Here is a 20,028-nt window from a genome sequence, read left to right as displayed (position 1 = left end):
AAGGCATTTGCGAAGGCATTCGCGAAGGCATTTGCGAAGGCATTCGCGAAGGCATTTGCGAAGGCATTCGCGATGGCATTCGCGATGGCATTCGCGAAGGCATTTGCGAAGGCATTTGCGATGGCATTCGCGAAGGCATTCACGAATGCATTTTTTCTAGTGTAGGCACTAGAAAAAAAAAGTGTAAAGTAAAAAGTATCAGTGAGTTGTAGAACATGTAACACAACAAAAGTGAAATTGGATAAGTTAGTGGGGTAACTATAATTGGGGTACTATACTCATTTTTCTTACAGTTCATGTTCATGTAGCCTCAGCTATTTTCTTTTTTCGTGTGTAATTCGTTGTTCGAATTATTCTTATTCAAAACACCTTATTGTTCACCTACCACACCACGAAATAGATCCAAAAATCTTCAGCCGTTTGGTCGCTGGGCGTATGACACTTGTTAGTTGTTAGTCAGTCAATTTAGAGGTAAATAATACTAATAAAATTATAAAGGTCGCATTTTCTGTGTCGCCTGTAGACTTGCGAGAATCGAGTGTGAATTTTCTTACGGATATTAAGCTTAGTAGTTAGTAGGTACTTCAATTTTTAGATTTGGTTAGGTATCTACCTACCTTCCAGGTCAAAGCTAGAGTGGGGCAAGCGCCCCACCCTGCCCCACCGTGGCTACGCCCATGATCGGGCCGCTCGGGGTTCAATGGGTTAATACTCAGTATTCGCTTATCAGGTGCTCATGTCTACCCATCGAAAGGTTCGTTGGTCATCAATACCACAGTTCAATTTATTCAAAATATGTAACAACATAGTAAAATTTCGTAATAACATTAATGTTTAACCAACCATTCGACTAGCTTAACTTATATATTTTGTACTATGCAGACGATTTATATGAAACCCTAAAAATGGTGCATGTTTCATAAAGATTGGATTAGTAGATCTAAAGTTACAACTTGATCCCTGTAACGTACGTGCTATATACAAGGGGATTTACTTTTTCCTTTTCCATGAAACCACAGAAAAGCATAAGTAATTACTTAGTAATAATAAGGATGTAAATTCATTTTAATGTTTATCATTGAAGGTAGTTTACAGTATTAATAACTGGCGAAACTAAAGGTTGCATCTTACTCTAAAATTGTAAAACGATTCTACGAAACAGTATTTTAATGAATTTAAGCTTCTTGGGCGTGTTGCAATATCAAAAAAGGTGCACTGAAACGTACCAATTAATACATCTTAATATACTATAATGATTTAGCCGACAAACCCTAAACGAAAGCAATTAAATTCTAATTCTATAAAACAAACGACTTTTTGTATGAAAAGCAATATGGTAATTCAGTTTGTAAGCTTGATATTAAAAAGATTTTATTCAAGTTATGTCAATGTCTTTAGAAAGTTTTATTTTCTTACAACTTCAATAGAAAATTTCAAGTTAGTTTCATCTTAAATTTTGTGATTACAACAATGCACTAGCCATATTAATATAGTTAAATGACTTCTGCACCAATTAACCCGGATAAACAAACAATAAATCAGCCACATTTCCGTGGGTTCATTTCGGCGATCATAAAGATAACTTCCAAGGCTGTTTATCCTGAAAAATGTACGCGGAGCCGCATTATAAGGCCTGTATGTCGGTGGCCGGGCTTGGCAGCCAGCCAGAAGGGTACAGCTACCCTCATATTTAATGATACTTTCGCGATGACTTGTGCTGAATCGCAATGCTTGTATTTGTTTCTTGTATAATTAAATTTATGTGACATCAGAAGTGGGATGCGGAAGCTTTGATGTATTAAAATTGGGTTTTGTGCTCGCAGTCAATATTTATGAAAAACGTTTTTTGTTTACGCAATGACTAGAATATGTGTAAAATATTTCATATTGTTATATTAAAATGAGGTTTAAAAAAGTGTATTCTTATTTATTTTTGCTTTTACATTTTCGTTATGAAATATTTTAATGTTAATTCAATTAATAGAAAACGTTGCATATGTATTCATTGAAATACAACTGTAGGTGCTGTGCTGACGCAGGATTTTCGGCCGCGTCGCACAGTCACATAGCGTCGCCCCTCAGTTGTCCCATAGCTCGCGCCACCGACCCACGTTTTGTAGTTAGTGAATATAAATAGTATATTTTTGTGTAATTTAGAAGAAATATAAAATTTAATTGGCCGCTATCTTTAATTTCATCTCCCTACACACAGCTACACTAAATTGGTGACCCCGACGTGATCTCGACCGGCGTGATATATCGACGTGAGTGTGTAGTAGGGAGAATAAATATTCAAAATTAATATATAAATATATATATACGGACAACTCAAGAAGAAACTACAGGGCGGTGGCAGCGGTAAAATTTAAATAACTAAATAAAATTTAATAACACATAAAAGTACATATAAAAATTAAATATCACCATGGAACCGGTTAAAGAAGAATTCGCAAGTTTATCGTCAATCTCCATTACGTCCCGCATCCCAGATTTTTGGAAGAAATCGCCGAAAATATGGTTTATACAAACGGAAGCAGTTTTATCGCCACAGAAAATGTCAGATGAGGCGAAATATCAAATAGTAATTTCTAAATTAACGCCAGAAGTCATCGAGCAAGTCACGGACATTTTAATTAGCCCGCCGGAGACAGGAAAATATGAAAAATTAAAAAGAAGATTATTACAAATTTTTGAAGAATCGGAAGATCGACAAATAAAAAAATTAATTGGCGAAATGGAATTGGGTGATCAAAAACCGTCACAATTAATGAGGAAAATGCAAGATTTGGCGCGTGGACGAGTAACAACAGAAACACTTCTAGTTTTATGGCAAAATTTATTACCGCCGGCAATAAGAGCTGTGTTAGCCGTATCCGAGAGTAAAAGTGAAGATATTTTGGCATCAATAGCAGATAAAGTTATGGAGAGCATGACACCCTTAAACTCGGTATCAGCAGTTCAACAGTCCAGTTTAGGCAACAGTCCAGAAAATAATTTGATTGGTGAGATAGAAAAATTAAATAATCGACTGAGAAGATTGGAAACAAGAAATAATACATCAAATTTTAGAACGAGGTCACGATCCAGGTCAAGAGGTAGATTTCAACATAATCAAAGGCATAATCCCAATTGGCTTTGTAAATACCATTACAAATATAAAAACAAAGCGACGAAATGTGTGAAACCGTGCAACTGGAAACCTAGTCAGCGTGAGAAACCAGCGGAAAACTAGCATCGGTGCAGCCAGCGACGGGTGCCTGCGACCGAGTCTACAGAAATAACCGTCTCAGTGTTTTGGACAGAAATTCAGGACTAAACTTTTTAGTTGATAGTGGTGCAAATGTGTCCGTCATCCCGCGTAGTGTGGTGTATGGTAAGGTTTATGCAGAAGGTAATAAATATAAATTATTTGCTGCTAATGGAACGGAAATTAAAACATATGGTATTCATTTTTTGTCTCTAGATTTGGGTCTGAGACGACCGTTCCGTTGGATTTTTATATTAGCGGATGTAAAGCAACCAATTATTGGTGCGGATTTCTTAGCTAATCATAAATTATTAATTGATTTAAACGGACGTAGATTGATTGATCAAGTAACTTATTTGAGTACTAAGGGAAATATCTCAAATTCTACTGTGCCCACTTTAAAAACAATTATGGAATGTCCATATTCCGATTTATTGAATAAATTCCCTGATTTAACTAAACCTATTTCTTACAAAGAGACGCCAAAACACGATGTTTGTCACTATATCGAGACGACAGGACCGCCGGTGCATGCGAGAGCGAGGCAGCTTCCTCCTGACAGGTACGTAAAGGCTAAAAATGAATTTATTGTTATGCAAGAGTTAGGGATTTGTAGACCGAGTAGTAGTCCTTGGGCAAGTCCACTACATATAGTTCCAAAAAAAGATGGTAATATTAGGCCTTGCGGTGATTATAGACGTTTAAATGCAATTACGAAACCAGATCGTTATCCAGTACCACGTTTACATGATTTTACATATATTTTGGGTAATAAGAAAATTTTCTCTAAATTAGATATTAATAGAGCCTATAATTCTGTGCCTGTTGCAGAAAATGACATAAAAAAGACAGCAGTTATTACACCTTTTGGTTTATTTGAATTTATGCGTATGCCATTTGGTTTGCGAAATGCTGCGCAAACTTTCCAACGTTTCATGCAAGAAACAGTTTTAAAAGGTTTAGATTTCTTATTTATTTATATCGATGACGTCATTATCAGTTCAGAATCAGAAAGTCAGCATAGAGAACATTTAGAGCAAGTTTTTGATCGTTTTAATCAATACGGTATAACTATCAATTTTTCAAAATGTAGTTTTGGTCAGCAAAAATTAGAGTTTTTAGGTTATGAAGTTTCTACCGAGGGCATTAAGCCGCTCGAAGACAAGGTTAAAGCAATTTTAGATTTTCCTAAGCCTAGTACTATAGAAGAACTTAGAAGATTTTTAGGCATGTTAAATTTTTATAGGTCTCATATTCCTCACTCGGCTGAACATCAGTCAGAGTTAAATAAATATCTTGGTAGTGCGAAACGGAAAGACAAAAGTAAAATTAATTGGAATAAATTAGCAGAGCAAAATTTTGAACAATGTAAGATCGATTTGAAAAATGCAGTTTTGTTGACATATCCTTCCTTAGATTCTCCATTGTCTCTTATGACTGACGCTTCAGATACGTGTATAGGTGCAGTTTTACAACAAAAAATTAACAATATTTGGCAACCTTTAGGATATTTTTCACGTAAACTTACGGAAGCTCAGCGTAAATATAGTACCTATGATAGAGAATTGTTAGCGATATATTTATCAATTATTCATTTTCGCAATATGGTTGAAGGGCGCGAATTAATAGTTTATACAGATCATAAACCGCTTTGTTTTGCATTTAGTAAAATAGGTACAAATAGGGAAACTGCTCGAAGAACTAGGCAAATTATGTTTATTAGTGAGTTTTGTACAGATATTCGTCATGTAACAGGTAGGGAAAATATAGTCGCTGACACGTTATCGAGAATTGAAACAATAACATGTCCCACCGTGTTAGATTTCGCAGAACTCGCCCGAGCGCAGGAAACGGATGAACAACTTGCAGAAATGCGACACCGGTCAAACGTAAACAGTCAATTTACACTTAAGCGTGTTGCAATGTTCGATTGTAATAAACAAATTTATTGTGAAACATCCACAGATAGAATTCGACCATATTTACCTAAACAATTTCGACGTTTAGCTTTTGATGCTGTACATAATTTAAGTCACCCGGGTATTAGAGCCACGAAAAAATTAGTAACAGATAGATATTTTTGGCCAGAAATGAATAAGGATATAGGAATTTGGTCTAAAACATGTATTAAGTGCCAAAGAGCTAAAGTCTCAAAACATACTGTATCCGATTTAGGAAGTTTTCAAGGCTCGAGCCGTTTTGAGCATATACATATTGATCTTGTAGGGCCATTGCCAATTTCATCAGAAGGGTTTAGATATTGTCTAACAATCATAGATAGGTACACCAAGTGGCCCGAGGCTTTTCCTTTAAAAGAAATTACTGCGGAGACTGTGGCAAAGGTGTTGTATGAGGGTTGGATTTGTAGGTTCGGTTGTCCCCTTAGGCTTACAAGTGACCAAGGTCGACAATTCGAAAGTAATTTATTTAAGCAGCTTATGTTATTTATGGGAATACAAAAGTTGCGGACCACCCCATATCATCCACAGAGCAACGGTGCAGTAGAGCGTTGGCATAGATCTTTAAAAGCAGCGCTTATGGCTCGTTTAAATTGTAATTCATGGGTTGATGAACTAGCAACAGTATTGTTAGGGTTACGCACAACTGTTAAATTAGACACAGGCGTAACTGCAGCTCAAATGATTTATGGCAGTAATATAAGGCTGCCTGGTGATTTTTATGACACAAGTAATATAAAACCGTGTGACGAACATAGTTATGTTGATAAATTGAGGTCGATTATACACAGTATGAAACCGGTACCTAGAATTAATAAATTACCGTGTAAAATGTTCATTCATAAAGATTTAATTGATTGCGAATATGTATTTTTAAGAAATGACACCGTACGGAAACCATTACAACCGCCGTATGATGGGCCATATCGTGTCATTAGTAGAAAGGATAAAACTTTTAAAATTCAATTAATGGACAGACAACTTAACGTTTCAGTAGATAGGTTAAAACCTGCATACGTTTTACCTGATGATAATAATATTATGACTAAGTTCACAGGTAAGTCTGTTAATATGAGTGATAGTAAAATTAATGATTCGCTACATACAAAAAAGGTAATTAAAAAGGTAACGTTTGAGACAGACAAATCCAGCTGTAAAAATTATGTTACACGATCAGGGCGAATACGAAAAACGCCAAGTAAATTTATGTTTTAATCATGTACATAGCCATTGTTATTGCAACCATGCAAAGTTGCAAATTGTATGTTGTTGTTTTAGGTCACGTAATTCTTTGAATTTAAAGAATGGTTATATTTAAATATTTTATTCAACATTTTTATTTTCAAACTATATACAACTAAATATATACATTTTATACAATTATTTTTCTATATACAATATTTTACAATTTTACTATGGGATTAAATCAAACCAAGGAAAGTGTAAGTTATATTTCTTTGTGTGTTATTAAAATTTTAATGTCATGACGTTTCATATATTGCATTGTTATTGTATCTATCGTCATAGTGTAAGAGTCGGGAACAATTTTAATTATATTTTCGTATTAATTGTGAATGATTTTATTTGCATGTTAATGTACTAGGTGCTTGATACCTTAATATTATACATTGCGTATTTTTTTTATTAATAATGTTACTTTACATTATAATGTTTGTGTGTATGTAATGTTATGTTGTTCGATCGTAGGACTTTATTAGATTGTATTGTTGGCAAATGGCCGCAATGATGCCAAGAGAGGACATCATAACGTTATATCAAAACCATGGCTGCAGACTAGTAATTTTTATATGTTAAGTATCTTTTTAAAATAAATGTTCGTGTGTTAATAAAAATGTTTCACCGACTCCTGAACTAATCTTGTATTATGTTTCACATTGTTATTTTTTGTCTGTCAGCAGAATTGTTAGGGTTCGTTGTGCGAGTTGGTAATAAAGATAATTTAATTTGATTTTGTTTAAAAATGTTCCACATTTTTTTTGAAAAGGGGGGAATATTGTAGGTGCTGTGCTGACGCAGGATTTTCGGCCGCGTCGCACAGTCACATAGCGTCGCCCCTCAGTTGTCCCATAGCTCGCGCCACCGACCCACGTTTTGTAGTTAGTGAATATAAATAGTATATTTTTGTGTAATTTAGAAGAAATATAAAATTTAATTGGCCGCTATCTTTAATTTCATCTCCCTACACACAGCTACACTAAACAACCATTCAAATTTACTTAGCTTTTTTATGTAAGTAAGTTGTGATGCAGGTTTTATTTATTTAACATTATTAATGTAATATAATATTGAATGTGTATATTATGTTCAAGGAAGAAAAATAAAATCAATAAGCTGTTTTACAATATACAAATATCGTTGGAATCACTGTTGAGATTTGTTTTTATTTTAATTCTTAATACATAGTAACGAAACAATATCCGTTTCATAAGAACTAGCGCAATTCAAAAATAAATTGCCACTGTAAAACAACTCGAGGCTACAGCTTACAATTAAATCCATTGTTAAGTTCTAATCTATGACACAATTACGACGAGGTCAAAATAAACAGAGCTCCATGAATATTTCAGAAGTGCTCGCATTTATGCAAATGTGACTCGTTACAACTAGTCAAAATTGTATTTGGGACTTTCTGCGCTTGATGATGGAAGGTCGGTGTTGCGGACTTGTTTTTAGGGTTCCGTAGGTACTCAATATAAAACGGGACTTTATTATTAAGACTTAGCTGTCCGTCTGTCTGTTTATCTGTCCGTCTGTGACAAGCTGTATCACATGATCCGTGATAGTTAAGCTGTTGAATTTTCCATAAAACAAATAATGAGAAATAGAGATTAATATTCACAATAAAATTTGGGTGGTTGATCGATTTTTTTGGAACTGTTTTTCAATAATTTGTACGCAACTCTTAGTGCCGCGAGTCTGACTTGGCCGATTTAATAATTGTTTCGTTTCAATGAGAGTTCAGTTTAGGAAGGCAGAGGTTATCAGTACTAACGCCAGTTGTATTAAGATGCTCTTGGTGTTATTCCAGTATAAACACCGACAGTATTAACACTGGCGTTAGTTGTTTGATGTACTGTGGAGAGATCGTAAAGACGACTAATGAATCCAGGGACCTCTTAGCCTGGTAAAGCGTTGGTGTTTATTATTGTATTTATTTCTTCATGTTATTTTTTTAGGCAAAGAGTTCGGCTTTTTCATAGTTATTATGTACTTCTTTTAACATTTATGCACACGCACACCATGTGTATTAATTTATGTGTTAGGTAGCAGGCAATTATTAAAAAGTGATGCATGTGGTTTTGGCATTTCGAAATGAAACAGTTTTTTAAATATGTCTTTGGACATGCAAACCAACATCTAATTTATCTTGATTTATAATTATACGTTGATGTTCATTATAAAATGCAATGTAGATCAAATAGTTATGTACTTGTATAAAAAAAAAAACCTTGACAAAAGACGAACGTATCAGCCTATCCGCCTACGAGGCAAGTCTTGTAAAACTTTGAGCCTTACAACTCGTAACCCGTAATAGGTTTAAAAGATTAAACCTTTTTCCAACTGTGACTAACTTTTCTGTAAACTTCGTACGAGGCTCGCAAATCGTATGCATCCCTAGTCTTATTAAAGTTCCTTAATGGCTGACGGTTTACACCTACGTGCTCACAATATTGGATTAGGATCTCGTTTTCTGTGCAATTAGGTCGCTTCGAGGATTAGCAGTAAACAACGGTTATTTATTAAGTGGTGTAGAAATTAATTATAAATATTAAATTCCAGGACGAAACAACGATGTGGCCCGAACGTAATGCAGAATATGAAGCTAATCGAGAAATTGTTACACAACTTAAGCAAAAACTCTCTGAATACAAGTAATTTTGCGTATAACGGGGATAGCATCTTGTACCTAAATCGACAATGTGACCGACAAACACTCCTGTGTAGTTATAAAATATTCCTTTATGTTATGAAATATTTAATTTGATATGGTGAGGAAGTCTGCTTTTATTCTCCAATCACGTTTTATCTTGATCGTGGTTTTCATCTTTAACTATGAATAAAGCTATGCGAGATATACCTATTGAGGTGGGCAATGACGAATAGTCGGTTTGATTAAATTGGTCAAATTATTTATTCATATATTTCATACCATATTAATAAACAAATCGTCTGAATAAACACTTACTTTCCTTAGTTCAAATGGATGCTTAATTCAAACATTTGCAAACTGTTTATTATGTCTGCAGTCTGAACTCTGACGAAAACCAAACTTAGTAAATTGGTTTCGATACTTGGAAGACAAGCATGCACTTTGTATCAAATGGTCTTAACTGATGCAGATACATCTTGATTTCTTAGGATATTGAAGACATGAGCTGTTAATGAAATAAAAACGAACTACTTGTCGAGACAATTAGAAGAGATAGTTAAAGGCGGAATTCTTCAAACTCAAACATTTATTTATTCAATTATATTTTCTTTACAAGCACTTTTAAATCGTCATATCAAATTTTTACCCATTGCCACCGATTCGGAAAACAGTAGGTATCTATGGAGAAGAACCGTCAAGAAACTCCATAGTTGCTCTTTTAAAATCTTAACATGTTATGCTTTCAATATCAAATTTCATGTTTTTTGACGGTAACTATAAGTTAAAAAAATCTTTTTGCGTTACTTACAGGAGTATTTAAACAGGATATTAAAATTGACATGAAACAAAAGAATCTCAAGCATTTAATATGTATTAGCAACGAAAAACAAACGAGAAACGGCAAACGGTACTCTATTTACGTACATAGATTGAAAATCTCATTCTCAAACATTTTGTATTGAATATCTACAGAGGAAATATGAAAGCGGAATCCTCAGAATAATGTATGTATTTCTTTGGGTGTAGCTGTGAATAAGGGATGAGGGGTGACAAGTGTTCGAGTGTTGTCAACTCGCGTTCGCGTTTTATCAATACAGATTTTATGACAGGTGCAAGATTTAGCAGATGAGATGGCTCCTAGTGCGTGACTTTTGATTGGGAGATTGAAGGGGTTTGATACAATCTAATTTAGTAAAGTGACTTGAATTCTAATAGACATGTTTTTTCCTCAACTCTTACTATCTTTTGTTATGCGGAGATCGTCAAATCACGAGTTGAATGTTTTTGAGTACCATCATAAAACTATTATACAGAATAACATAAGAATTTATGTGTGTACAACTGTAGAGACATAGATTACATATTATTTACAAATTATCTAGATATTATCATGAACATTTTTGTTAAAATAACACGAGAAGAATTAAATGGGAAAATTACTTTTATAATATCCCACAATTTGTTGGATAGAAATTATCTTATCATTTCAATTATAATTTCAAACTTAATCTGACCCAAACCGACAGTCCCAAAATCATTAGCAGATTAGTAACACAAATTCTTGTTTGCTCCAAATAACTCAAGGATAATTAAATTAAATGATAAAATATTATTTCTTTTTCAGGTCCTTTCAAAGAGCCAATCAGGTGAGTTTCTGAACACCTACAGTGTCATTACGTTGACTAAGCGGGACCCAAAGTTTGGAAGTCTTAATAAATCAAAGTCCTGCAAATGAAGTTATGGATTTTTCTTGTATTCCATAAAATGACGGCTCTAGAAGGCTGAGGCAAATTGCCAAAGTGAAATTTTAAATTGGCTTCAGGTGACGTGTATATCAAAATTTATTCTCCTATATTTTCATCTCAATTTCAAACATTTATCTCCTTCAAAAATATTATTTTTGACGTAGTTCTGTAGAAAAACTGAATAGAATTTATTTTCGGGATTTAATCCACGAAATGAGGAATAGACAGCTGTTTAGGTCAGGATATTTCGATTTTATGTTTGATTCATTAAAAGACTATTAGATATACAGCCTATATACGTGTACATAATATTATTTTTGTGCCAATTTCAATAAAGATTAACAAATACTATATATTTTGCGTTATGTTAGCATTTCATCCACAAACATGGAAAATATATCCTTCATACAAATGAAATGTAAAATTTGTTATATTAAAACCTACCTTTTAAAACGATTAATTTAACATTTTCAATATTTTACATCGTGTGTGCTCCCAAGTTAAATGAAAAATATATTTAATGATTGTTTGGCAAACATGTTTCGGCTTTCGTGTATAAATGATTGAAATATTTTCTTTAAACATATTTTTATACAAGGACGTTTTTTGAGCGTCAGTTTATTGAATAGTTGACCTGGAACATTTTGATGTGATTCGTCGAAATCCTTAGAAGAAAGTTCTTTGATTTATATCTTGAAATCTTTTTAGATATAAAAAATGTTTACCGCATAAAGCCGGCTGGTGTAGTTTTACTTGGGCAAAATAAACATTACTAATTTTTTTGCCTAGGATCTTAGACATAGTTATAATATTTGTAGAATAATTTTCCTTATAACAATAAAATATTTTTTCAATAAAGTAAAAGGAAATACGATTGTTCCCTGAAATTTGAGCATAAGATTTTTTCTGTCATTTCTACGCAACACGGAGAATGACGTCATCGGATATTCAAATTTGGTGCTGGATACGTGATATGAATATTATGGTCTATGTAAATAAGAAAATTGTTTATGATGCACATAAACATATATATGAATTAATTAATTAAAATAATAAATTTATAAACAAGTATAGTATAACTTGTTAAACAAAATGTAGGTAGGTAGGTTTTGAAATAATATATTTTGCCTATTTTCAAAGAATAGCTAACAATCAATCTAATTTATACCGAATTGATATTTCTATTTAAGTAGATATTTGTACTTTATAAAAATTTTCATACGTGTCGACCTATTTCATAATATGAAATAGGTCGATGTAATTTATCTTGAATAATGGTTGTATCAAACACAATCAGTATAGGTATAAAATCTAAACGGAATACCTGCTTTAAAATCTATCTTAATATATATAAATCTCGTGTAACAATGTTTGTCCTCAATGGACTCCTAAACCACATAACCGATTATAATAAAATTCGCACGCCATCTGCAGTTCGATCCAACTTGAGAGATAGGATTGTTTAAATCTCAAATCGTTTTAGAGAAAGCGGGCGAAGCCGCGGGTGGTAAGCTAGTTACGTAATATATTACCAAAATGTCCGTTAAACATTTATTAATTGGCAAAGTAAATGCTGAAACGTTTTGCATAAATTGAAACACATAATTGAACATATTACTCGGGGTCTCGGGACTAGAGTAGCTTTTAACTGTGACATTTGACGCGCTCACGTCTTTACATAGGGTCTATTTAGTTACCTCTAATATCTAGGAGAAATTAGATTAACTAATATTTAGAGACGTTTGATGTTGGAATATTGTTCTAGCAAGTTTTTTCTTTATTACTTAAAAATCTGCTTTCAATTGAATTTTTCAAAGTTTTCGTTTTTTACTATAGATAATATATTAATGTACCTATAGCTATTTTTATTTTTAAAAAGCCATACTTGTTTCAAAATTAAATGTATTTCCAACTCATTTATTTGCAATGTTTTTTAAAAACACGCATATTCTATATTAGAATAAATATGTATCAGCTTGCGACAAATATTCAATACATATTTTCACCAAAGCGCGGGAAAATAATTTTGCGGTTGAACACACCACACTATTCATTCTCCTGTATGAGACAATCTTTTTTATTTGTTTTTTAACCAATGCGGAGCCGTTTTAACCGACCAGTAACTTTGTAATACACTGTTTGAAGCATAATTCGCGGAACTTTATTCAAAGCGTACTTAAGGTACTCATAGGTATGTATATAATTATGTATAAATATTGCAATGAAAGGAAATTGTGTGCATATTATAAGTTTTGTGCATATTGCTTTGCAACCCGGTTTAACGATAAAAACCCATGGAGGGTTGTCGCGTAAAAACCACAGGACAGTTCTTTGGTATATTATGATATATTATGTATTTAGATATAAGTTACATATTATGTAATATCGACATGATTTTAAAAGAGCAACTATGGAGTTTCTTGCCGGTTCTTCTCCATAGATCACTGCTTTCCGAATCGGTGGTAAATGTTAAAATAATTATGTAATGACGATTCGAAAGTGCTACTAAATAGTAGTCTAATTGAATAAATGAATGTTTGAGTTTGAGTTTAAATGTACCTATGTCGATGGTAATTTTATTTTATTTTTATTTTTATTTTTTACGTACATAGTATCTAGACACGCGGCAGCGTGTCAAGCCGAGTTCAAGCGAAGAGAACTGGCGAGCAGCAGCCGTGTGTATATTTACACGAACCATTTCGAGCCACTTTTCACCCCCTTTTAACTCGAAAACTATTTGAGTTAAATAAACCAAATTTGGTACATATCAAGAGGACCTCAAGATAAACAAGAACCTTAAATTTCATAAATACAGATTAAACAGTTGCGTAGATATTAATATCCAAAAATCGCAATTTTTAAGACTGACTGACTTATAGACATATACAAAACCTAACCCACTTCTAGATGACCTAGAAAGTTCAAATTTTGTAATCAACTAGGTAATAGTGAGTGTACAAAGGAAAAAATCAGAAAATACTGAATTTATTTGTATTTAATTTTTTTTTCAATGACATTAATTTTGTTTGTATGGAAAAATGGAAAAGTTTAAAAAAATAGAAAATAGTATATTCACCTTACTAGTCTTTAAAAATAGATCAAAACTAATCAGTGGCCGAAAAAAATTTTGAAATCCATCAATAAATGACTGAGATATAGATTATTGAAGTTTACATATTTTAGGACGAAACATCTGTAGATTCGAAGCGCCTCTGACATCACACTCACTCGCGCTAGTATCGCTAGGGCGGATTACTTCGATTGCATGATTTCTTTATTCAAAAGTGTTATTAAACGTAAAATAAAAGAAAATTGTAATAAAAATATTGCTCATACAGTTAAAAATAATATATAATTTTACATATTCACATTTAATTATTCTTTATTTATGAGTGTTTAGTTTAGTTTTAATTTCAGTGTAAATAAATAAATAAATAAAATCTTTATTTTGCTTTAAACATGGTATTCAATGGTGATACAATTATATTAATAAAGCACAAACATGTTCAGCCAATACAAGCATGCAAAAATAATTACCATAAATGGTGTAATGGAAGAAGGCTTCGTCGAAGGTCGAAATGATTTAATTTGCGTAATATTAATATGAGTTAAACATCTTTAGGCGCGTTTAGAGTAAAATTTCAAGATTGCTTCATGGCAATACCGTAACGTCATGGAGTAAGGCGAGGATTCTTCTACAACGATCTTTGCATCTTGGTAATAGTGTGTGTACAAATTCACGCTGGATGTTTAGAAAATCATGTAATCTTTTAAACAGAAAACGAGTTTAAAAAATTGCAGATAATGACGGGGCAATGTGCGCTGACATTCATAACATATAAGAAAATATAGAAAATAATACTAAACAAACCATACAGAGAAACCGCAAGAAAAAAAAATCGTACCTATATAAAAAGTATTATAATATTCATAAAGTAAATCAAATTTGCAGAGTAATTTTCTGTACAAAAAGTAATGATATCCCATCAAAAACATAAATGTAAAATTTGGAGCCGAGTTCAATCGTTGACTTAATTTGCCAAAAAAAGAAATGAGATCTAAATGTGTGCCAAGTTCTGCAGACAGTCCAGAAATTTATTTACAAAGATGTATATTAAGTTCTTAGGTTGACTGAAAACTCAATTGTTTTATTTTCCCTTAGAGAACAATGTTTATTCCAAAATATAACTTTTTTAATTTGAATAATATAATTATTTTCACAAAGCAAACAACAAATGACCTATTGAACCCCATAATTTGATGAGGCTAGTTTTTAGAACCTCACAAAATATAAACAGTATGTAAAACTAGCCTCATCAAATTATGGGGTTCAATAGGTCATTTGTTGTTTGCTTTGTGAAAATAATTATATTATTCAAATTAAAAAAAGTTATATTTTGGAATAAACATTGTTCTCTAAGGGAAAATAAAACAATTGAGTTTTCAGTCAACCTAAGAACTTAATACATCTTTGTAAATAAAATTCTGGACTGTCTGCAGAACTTGGCACACATTTAGATCTCATTTCTTTTTTTGGCAAATTAAGTCAACGATTGAACTCGGCTCCAAATTTTACATTTATGTTTTTGATGGGATTACAATATTCATAATTAATTTTAACAAAACAATACGCCAATAAAAAGGAATACCAATAATAAGACAATAGGGAACATGCATAAAATTTTAAATGGCCTAAAATATTTTTTTCTCGAATACTTATTATCGTAATATTATAATGAAAAGGATTTTTTTTTATTTACTTTTTATTTAAACCCCTAAAATAATATTAAAAAAAGTGCAAAATAAGTGAGCGAAATTCAAACTGCCAGAACGCGCCACCACTGGTCGAACGAAATGTGACGTCATTTGACATGACATTGTATGAATCATCACTCCATACTCCATAGTAAACACAAGGTAAACACCCACTGGACGTGTCATGTGACGTCACGCAAAGCGCGCGCACAATGGCGGCGTTTGAACTGCTTACATTTTTTAAAAGTTTTAAATTTCATTTTTAAAAATATCTAGAGTATTTTGAAGCCCATTAATATTTTTTTCTACGTTATAAAATAGTAAACTATTAATTTAAGACAAAAAAAAAAAACATGAATATTCCCCATTAATGTGACAGTAGTTTTACATTAATTATAACAATGATAGAGTGGAAAAAATTAATATTTTATTTGGACATGATATACAAAAATAATAATAATATCGGGTAATACAAAGCATGATGACACAATAATCGATAAGTAATTACATAAATTAGGTAAAGTTTTCGTGTGTATTTTCTTACGTGACAGTTTAGGTGAATTTTACGTGTTAACACTAACTAGCTGTTTATATCGCTACAACCCTTGCTACAACCATTACATACATATCACAATGAACCTAATAAAGTGATTAAATCGCTCTTGAAATATATCCATAATTTCTACATAGGTACTAAAAACAAAACCGTTCCAAACATTAGCATTTGAAAACACTCCATACACCGAATGGGTTTCCTGTTGACCACACCTGTAAAAATGTAAATACAATGGACTATGGCTTAGCTCAGTTAGCTGAATAACGATAAAATACACCCTAAGCTTATACGAAGCGTTAAATTTGAATAAAATTTTTGTTCGCTAGTTGAAAGGGGATTTTGTTTATTAAATTTTTTCTTTGTCACTTTTCGGTTGGACGGATCTGACTGACAGTATCTGCCTATTGCAGATTAGGAACTGTAATTTTATTCGCCACTTATTTTTATGGACCTGTAGGATAAAGGTACACATTTATGTACCTATTTCGATATCTTTTGACACTTTTTATCATACTGATAAGTCTGTCTCGCATTTGATAAATTTTGTATTATTCTTTAAAGTTTGAAGAAAAAAAAATAATAATAGTCAAGTTTAAAATATTAATTAGAAAACTATTTTTTTTATGAAGCAAGCAGATTATTGTCGTAAAAGAAACAATATTTACGGATTAACTTGTCGTTTTGTCGTAAGTATAATATTTGTTAAGGTTAAAACGTAGATACCAATATAAGTAATTACAAACGTAATAACGTGTTGATCTTTAAAGAAATTATTAATTTATTATTTGAAAATTGACGAAATAAAGATAACTGAATTATAAAACTCTAAATCGAGAAGATTAACCAAGACCGTCAAATCCCTTCAAGATGTACATTACCAGTAATTGATTACAAATATCAATTCATAGACCGAGAGCTTGTGAGTAAACGTTGCAGGATAATAATTTCTACAATCCAATCCATTCTTTTTCAAGATTATTATTTTTATTTAGAATAGGTACTTAAATCACTCGAATCGCAGATGTATGGTGTGAATCGATTCAGAATGATCACTTGTCCAAAATATTGTGGTTCTGCCCATCTAATGTTTCAAATACCCAAAATTGCTCATTAGCTCTACTTCTATTAGGTCTATGAGTCATTTTAACCTATTTCTGGATACATTACAGAACATGTAACTGAAGGTCGGTCGAGTGTCGGTCTAATTAACGAGTACTTGAGATGAGACCTTGAAAGTATTAATTACCATTCTGCTACCGATTCAATTAGACCTTTTTAGAGATCTTTGTTGACCTCTTTGGAGAAACGGAACAAAGAAAATAAGCATTTTTATTGGCATAAGAACAAATAAAATTTTATGTAGATACCTTAATAGGTATCTACGCTAAATAGCTATGATTAAAAAACACGCTTTACAAAATAAACATAAACTCATAAAAAAGAAGTTTTATAAATTAATATCAAGAAGGAATTAAACGTAAAGTAATTTATGAATAACTTTGTTGTGAGCAATATATAAAAATATATTTAAAACAAGAGACAAACAGTACCTTCTAGTAATACTTCTCAAACCTCTTCAAAATAATTAGAGCAAACTTCGTATAAAGGAAATTACACGTATAAAAGTTGCAGTAATACGAGTGTCCAGGGAATTATAAGAAACCCTTTAAGGGCTAATGCAAGTAACTTTGAGACCCTTATAAATCGTACCCCTATATCCTTCCGGTGTGGCGTGTTGATCTTCAAAGATAATTTGGCTCAAAACATCCTTATATTAGCAATTTTATTTTATATCAACCTGATATTGTTACGTCTAGATACTTATAAAAATAATTATATCTAAAGCATTACTTTCTTTTATGGGGAATGGAGACAATGCTTACGTGAGTTAGTCTGCATGTATTCGGTAGTAGGTACCATGGTATGGTAGTAGTTAGTACGTATGTTTTGAATTATCCGAAAGATTGATTTTCCATTTTTAAATAATATGGAAATGTTAGAAGTAATTAATGCCGCGGCGCTTTCGTACTCAAATGTATTATTATCATACCAAAATTAGCAATGTAATCAAAACACACAGTTACAAAAATAACTCGTAAACTACCAAATAAACACCACATGCCACATATGAAATGAAATCCGCGAGCAATAACTTCGCTATCCTAACTCTAATTATAACTGAAACAGCTCTAAAGTTATGAAATCTGATTAACTAAGGGCCGATTTTTCAATGCTTGGATAAAACTTATTCGTCGAATAATGTATAAAACTACCATTTTAAAAACGTATTCTAATTGCCCGTATTTGAAAGTTTACGTGACATTTTAATATTATCGTGTAATACTTTATTGGACTGATAAGTTTTATCCAAGCATTGAAAAATCGGCCCTTAATGTAAACTTCCGTAAACCGAAATATGAGCTGTTGAATCACCTGCGAATGGTATAAACCGCTTCTAAGGTAACGTCGGCCTTTGTAATTCCTTTGTTCTGCATTTGTCATGATGTTAGGGTACATTATTGAAGGCATGAATTATGAGAGGTCCCTAATTCAAGGGTTGCAAGCAATAATGGACTTAGGTTAATTAGCATGCTAAAATATAGAGTGATAATTTAGCATAATCAATCTTGGAACGTCTAAGTTTAGAAATGTAATAGTAAAATGAATTATTAAGCTATTATCATAATGTTAGACTTCCTGGATCCTTTTTAATAGAAGTGGACAGTTGTGCTTAAATCTCGAAACGTCTAAGTTTAGAAGTCAAATAATAAATGAAATTATAAAGCTTATTACACTACTGTGGTCAATACTGTGGTTGACTTCCTTCAGTCCTTTTAGTAAAAAAACGCAAATAAACGCAGTGATGATATTCAAACAAATAAATATTTACCTGAATATTAAAATTCGTAATGAACTAGGCAGTTAAGTCACATTTTCGACCGCAATGATACACACCGTTCAATTACAATTATTACAATCGAAATATGAATAACAAATGTGTTTAAATAAATGTTTGAAATTAAATTGATTTGCGGTTTATTGTCAAAACATTTTCATATGTTATATAATGACACTGAATTAAGTGCGTCACACACACTCACAAAATTTTGGTTCATTTGTAACAGGATGGCGGTTCTACAGGGGTACGCAATGACAAAAAGAAAAATGATGGTCAGAACGCTGATACCGGATACCTTAAGATACTATAACGTTTTATAATATTAGAGGATCTTATGATAAAATATTATAGTATCTTCAGCGTGTGTGACGCGCTTTATGCAGATTCCTTACCGTATCTACATTTATTTTAATATGATTTTATGTATTTAAATACCTATGCTTAATTTATTGTGAATTTCAATTGAATTAACTTTAATTTGTATCTTTATAGAAGGTAGATGCTCTGCAAGATTATGTCATATTAGAATCTCTTTTAACTGAGACATAATTTTAGAATATGAATTAATTTAGTAAATTTTTATCTGTGTCATTCAATTAGGCTATAGTCCCATCGGATAATTATTGTTATTTTTCAGGAACTAATTCAGTATATCTATTGTAATAGATTATATTCAGGATACACATTCATATAATATATTAAACTTTATACTATAGTTTACGACCTGCTTGCAATTACTAGTTTCTTACTAAAATATAGTTCCTTTAGAGATCGTAAAAACGACATAAAGTTATATGAATATTACTGGTTTCGTATAGAACTTATGGCAAGTTTATTTGAAAGCTTCTGTATTATTATTTTATAGTTATCTATTAATATGTACGCGTTTATATTTTTTATTCGTTATATGATGATATTAAGTTTTCGAGACTTTAAAAGGAAGGCGTCTTGTTAGTTTTTACACTCATCTCACATT

At 32.0% G+C, this 20,028-nt stretch overlaps 2 protein-coding genes across 3 annotated transcripts in view; both read left to right on the top strand.

Moving 5' to 3' along the window:
• LOC123695159 (inactive angiotensin-converting enzyme-related protein-like) overlaps positions 1 to 20,028 on the top strand; it is a 151,920-nt gene that overhangs the window by 64,023 nt on the left and 67,869 nt on the right. Inside the window, exon 2 of one of the 2 annotated variants that reach the window (XM_045640905.1) lies at positions 10,722 to 10,743. The exons of the other annotated variant lie outside the window; for it this stretch is intronic. The gene's annotated coding sequence lies outside the window, so the exon portion shown is untranslated. The remainder of the gene's footprint in view (positions 1 to 10,721; positions 10,744 to 20,028) is intronic. 2 annotated transcript variants of the gene reach the window in all.
• Positions 2,024 to 3,809, top strand: LOC123695160. The gene is made up of 2 exons (XM_045640908.1): positions 2,024 to 3,373; positions 3,725 to 3,809. The coding sequence occupies exon 1, from the start codon at positions 2,426 to 2,428 to the stop codon at positions 3,230 to 3,232; it is 807 nt and encodes a 268-aa protein (XP_045496864.1). The 5' UTR covers positions 2,024 to 2,425; the 3' UTR covers positions 3,233 to 3,373; positions 3,725 to 3,809.

The sequence above is a fragment of the Colias croceus genome, chromosome 10 (assembly GCF_905220415.1).
Source record: "Colias croceus chromosome 10, ilColCroc2.1".
Taxonomy (NCBI): Eukaryota; Metazoa; Arthropoda; class Insecta; order Lepidoptera; family Pieridae; genus Colias; species Colias croceus.
The sequence above is the reverse complement of the archived record's forward strand: the minus strand, read 5'-3'. Positions and strand labels throughout refer to the sequence as shown.